This window comes from Echinops telfairi, unplaced genomic scaffold (assembly GCF_000313985.2).
Source record: "Echinops telfairi isolate 266 unplaced genomic scaffold, ASM31398v2 ScPeMD7_70;HRSCAF=299, whole genome shotgun sequence".
Classification (NCBI taxonomy): Eukaryota; Metazoa; Chordata; class Mammalia; order Afrosoricida; family Tenrecidae; genus Echinops; species Echinops telfairi.
The window spans coordinates 63,581,366-63,585,771 of NW_022103968.1; the positions used below are offsets into that span (position 1 = coordinate 63,581,366).

The following is a 4,406-nucleotide window of genomic DNA, read 5'->3' on the forward strand; positions in this document are numbered from 1 at the left end:
TCCCATGATGTCCCCACCCCATGATGTCCCCATCCCATGATGTCCCTCCCTGTCCCACGATGTCCCCGTCCCATGACGTCCCCATCCTGTGATGTCCCCATCCCATGATGTCCCCGTCCAATGATGTCCCCGTCCCCTGATGTCCCCATCCCACGATGTCCCTGTCCCATGATGTCCCCATCCTGTGATGTCCCCGTCCCCTGATGCCCCCGTCCCCTGCTGTCCCCGTCCCCTGATATCCCTGTCCCCTGATGTCCCTGTCCCATGATGTCCCCATCCCCTGATGCCCCCATCCCCTGATGTCCCCGTCCCCTCATGTCCCCGTCCCATGATGTCCCCGCCCCATGATGTCCCTGTCCTGTGATGTCCCCGTCCTGTGATGTCCCCATCCCATGATGCCCCTCCCTGTCCCATGATGTCCCTCCCTGTCCCATGATGTCCCCATCCCACGATGTCCCCATCCTGTGATGTCCCCGTCCCACGATGCCCCACGATGTCCCCATCCCACGATGTCCCTCCCTCCTGATGCCATGTCGCAGCACAGGAGAAGAAGGAACAGCTCGAGGTGAAGGAGCACCTTGCTGCATTCTCCCAAGACAGATCTGTGTGCTCTCTGGCCTCCCACGGGTCCTGTCCTCTTCTTTCCCAGCCCCGTGAGGCAGACACCGGCGTTTCTCCAGTCTTCCTTAGTTATCGGCCCATCCTCACGGGCCTGGTGGGTGATCAGTAGCGCCACGGCTTGTGCCAGGCCCACCTTTTCAGTGACATCATTGCTTTCTACACGCTGCAGAGATCTCTTTTGCAGCGGATATGCCCAGTGCAGTCACACTGCTGCTCCCATGGGCATTGCTGGTGAAGCCAAGTAAACTGGAATCCTTACCACTTGGGTCTTCTTTGTTTATCATGATGCTTATTGGTGTCGTTGTGAGGATTGTTTGTGTGTTTACGCTGGTGTGGGGTCCATACTGAAGGCTGTAACCTTTGATCTTCATCAGTAGGTGCCTCAAGTCCTCCTGGCTTTTAGCAAGTAAAGTTGTGTCATCTGTGTAGGACAGGCTGTTAGTGAGCCTTTCTCCAAGCCCCTTGCTTCATTCTTCTTCATATAGGCCAGCTTTTCAGATAATTTGCTTAGCATGCAGGTCGAAGAAGGAGAGTGGAAGGATGGACCCCTGACACACCTGTCCTGATTTGAAGCCATGCGGCAGCCCTTTGTTCTACCTCTTGGTGTACCTGAAGTTCCCCAGGAGCACTGTTAAAGGGTCTGGAGTTCTCATTCTCTGCAATGCAATTTGTAATTTCTTATGATCCACGCGGTCAAAGGCCTTTGCATATGGAACGGAATGCAGAAATGCAGGTAAACACCTTTCTGGTTCTCTCTGCTTTTAGCCAAGGTCCATCTGACTCCAGCAACGATATCCCTCTTTACAGAACCTCTTCTGATCCAGCTTGGATTTGGGTTCAAATTCTGGCAGCTTCCTGCAGACGGAACGCTGCAACCAGTTTTCATTGTCTCCAGCAAAATTTAACTTTCATTTGGCATCAGCGAAAGGGTTTGATCACTCCTGCATTCTGTGGATCACTGTTCTTTGATAACGGGCAACAATATGGATGTCTTCAGTCCGTTGGCCAGGTAGCTGTCTCGCAGATTCTTGAGCACAGAGGAGAATATTGCCAGTGTTACCTACATCTGGTGAAAATTTCCACTGGTCTCCCATCACCTCCCAGAGCCTTGCTTCTCCACAGTGCCTGTGGTGCCCCTTGGGTCTTCCCCACAGTGTCGTCTGGTCTGGATCAACCTCTACCTCCTGGAATGGTCGCTCCACAGCCGTTCTTTCGGGGACTGTGAGCTCCGTGTGTTCCTGCACTTTTCCTTGGGTGGCTCCCAGGCTCGTCAATGTTTGCTCCGGAATCTTTCCATCTTTCAACTCAAGGCTTGGATTTTTGTTTTCTTTAGTTCTTTCTCTTTCAGAAAGGTTGTGCATATTCCTCCCTGTCGGTTTTCTTACTCCGGTCTCTGCACATAATCCAGCAGGCTGGAATAAAACACAGCAGTGTCCGGACCGGCTCGCCCTCCCCCTTGCTGACTCCCGACCTGCGGGGGTGTTGCCCTTGTAGGTGCGTTTGTGTTGGTTCAAGGTCACAGCAAACCCTGTCCAGCCCGCCCCACTCAGTTTCCTGTATTTACCTTCTTAAGGCTCAGTCACATGCTTATAACATTTTCAGTTTTGGACATTATCTATTGACTGAAAACTATAGAAGGTGAAATTTTCTCCAATTTTCTCCAATCCTCCAATTTTCTCCAATCTTAATTTTGCTATAAACACACACACAGACACACTCTACTCTTAATGTTCCCTGCCTTCCCTTATGACATAATTATATCCTTTCTTTTAAGTGAAAGAATATTTAGTCTGTACAGTATGGTGATTATATAAATGTTATTCACAGCGACCCCCCCTAAGCAAATAAAGTACAAATTCATTGCTGTCGAATCAACTCTGACTCAGAGCCACTGGAAAAGACAGAGTAGAACTGCCCCGAGGGCTGTCCAGGGGATCCTCTTGACAGGAACAGATGCCCCCTCTGCCTCCACTGGCGTCACCTGTGGGCCAAGCTACCGGCTGTTTGGTGCGTGGCTGGGTGCTCTAAGCTCTGTGCCATCAGGTTCCCTAGGGGTCCAACAGAGGCTGGTTAAATGCATCTGCTCTGTAGGGTCATTTGGAGTTAGAATCAGCTTCATGAAAGTGGGATTTTTTTAAAAATCGGTTTCTAGAAAAATTGTTGGTAAGTCCTGTCCAGTCCATTCAGACTCGTGGTGGCCTGTGTACAACAAACACAGCACTGCCCCGTCTGACACCGTCCTCCTAGCGATCTGTCGGAGGCCATGGCTGCAGTCCCTGCGGCAGTCTGGTGAAAGGGTTACCTCTTGTGTGCTGGCCGCTACCAGGCACGATGTCTTTCCGTGGGGACTGGTCCTTCCTGAGAGTGTGTCCAAAGCACATCTCCGGCGACAGCCTCGCCGTCCCCCGAGTGAGCATTCCGACAGCATTTCCTCAGCACCACGGTTGTGTGCTTCTGGCAGTCCACGCTGCTTCATGTTCTCCCCCAACACGCGGACTCAAAGGCATCCGTTCTTCCTGCATTTTCCTTATCCACTGTCACTGCGTAAGGAAGAGGCCATTGAAAACGCCGTGTTTGGAGGCGGACATACCTCCGTCCCCAAGGGAATGGCTTTGCTTCTAACACTTTTAAAAAGTTGCCATGCAGCACATTTGCCTGGCACCACACAACCTACGGCACCGGCAAGACGGCTGCAAAGGACCCAGCAAGACGGCATGCAGCCCAGGGGGAAACACGTAGGGGCAGCTCACAAACACAGAAACAGAAACCATGTAGGCACTGTCTTATGTGTGTCATAGTACTGGGACCCAAGAAGTCACCATGGCAGGTGGAGATGAGTCCCCAGGAGATTTGAAATCAGAGGCTCAGATATGCACATTGCACTGTGATTGACAGGAGCCAAAGGTGGAAATGTCCCAGTGCCCACCAACGGAGGCACACTACGATGTGGTGGATCTGTGCTGTGAAATGGAATAGTATTCAGTCATGAAAAGGAACGGGGGCACTGCCACTGCCAGGTGGATTAACCTTGGAAACATGATGCTGAGTGAAGAAGCCGGACTCAAACGTCCATCTAGTGTACGAGGTACCTTCATAGGCAATGTCACAGTCAGCAAGGAGGACAGAGGCTACCAGGGATTGCAAGGTTCTCTGGACACTGTTCACTACAAAATCAGCAGTTCGAAATCCACCAGCCGCTTAGCAAGAGACAGATCAGGCAGTTTGCTTACGTGAAAATATACAGCCTCTTGAAGGCAAACAAGCAACCATCTAGCTAAGAAGCAGCAAAGCCCACGTGAAAGAAACACACCAGCCTGTGCGATCAGAAAGTGTCGATGGGATCAGGCATCAAAGACTCAGAACAAAAAAAATCATATCAATATGAGTTGACCCAAAGCCCACCTGTAGACAATTGGACATCCCCTTACCAAAGGGTCACAAGGAAGAGATGAGCCAATCAGAGTGCAACATAGCACCGAGGAAACATACAACTTTCCTCTAGCTCTTTAATGCTTCCTCCCCCTACCACCCCTCCACTATCATGACCCCAATTCTACCTTACAAATCTGGCTAGACCAGAGCATGTACATGGGTACAGGTAAGAGCTGGAAACACAGGGAATCCAGGACAGATGATCCCTTCACATGAATATTGAGAGTAGTCATACCAGGAGGGTAAGGAGAAGGTGGGGGAGAAAGGGAGAACCAATCACAATGATCTACATATAACCCCCTCCCAGGGGGACAGACGACAGAAAAGTGGGTGAGGAGAGACATCGGTCAGTG

General features: G+C 51.1%; 1 protein-coding gene across 1 annotated transcript in view; it reads left to right on the forward strand.

Annotated features, from left to right (window-relative positions):
• Positions 1–2,952: 2,952 nt before the first annotated feature.
• Positions 2,953–4,406, forward strand: part of LOC123521850 (cadherin-23-like) — a 97,604-nt gene continuing 96,150 nt past the window's right edge. Inside the window, exon 1 of the mRNA XM_045291690.1 lies at positions 2,953–3,030. Coding sequence (XP_045147625.1) covers positions 2,953–3,030 — 78 coding nt within the window. The remainder of the gene's footprint in view (positions 3,031–4,406) is intronic.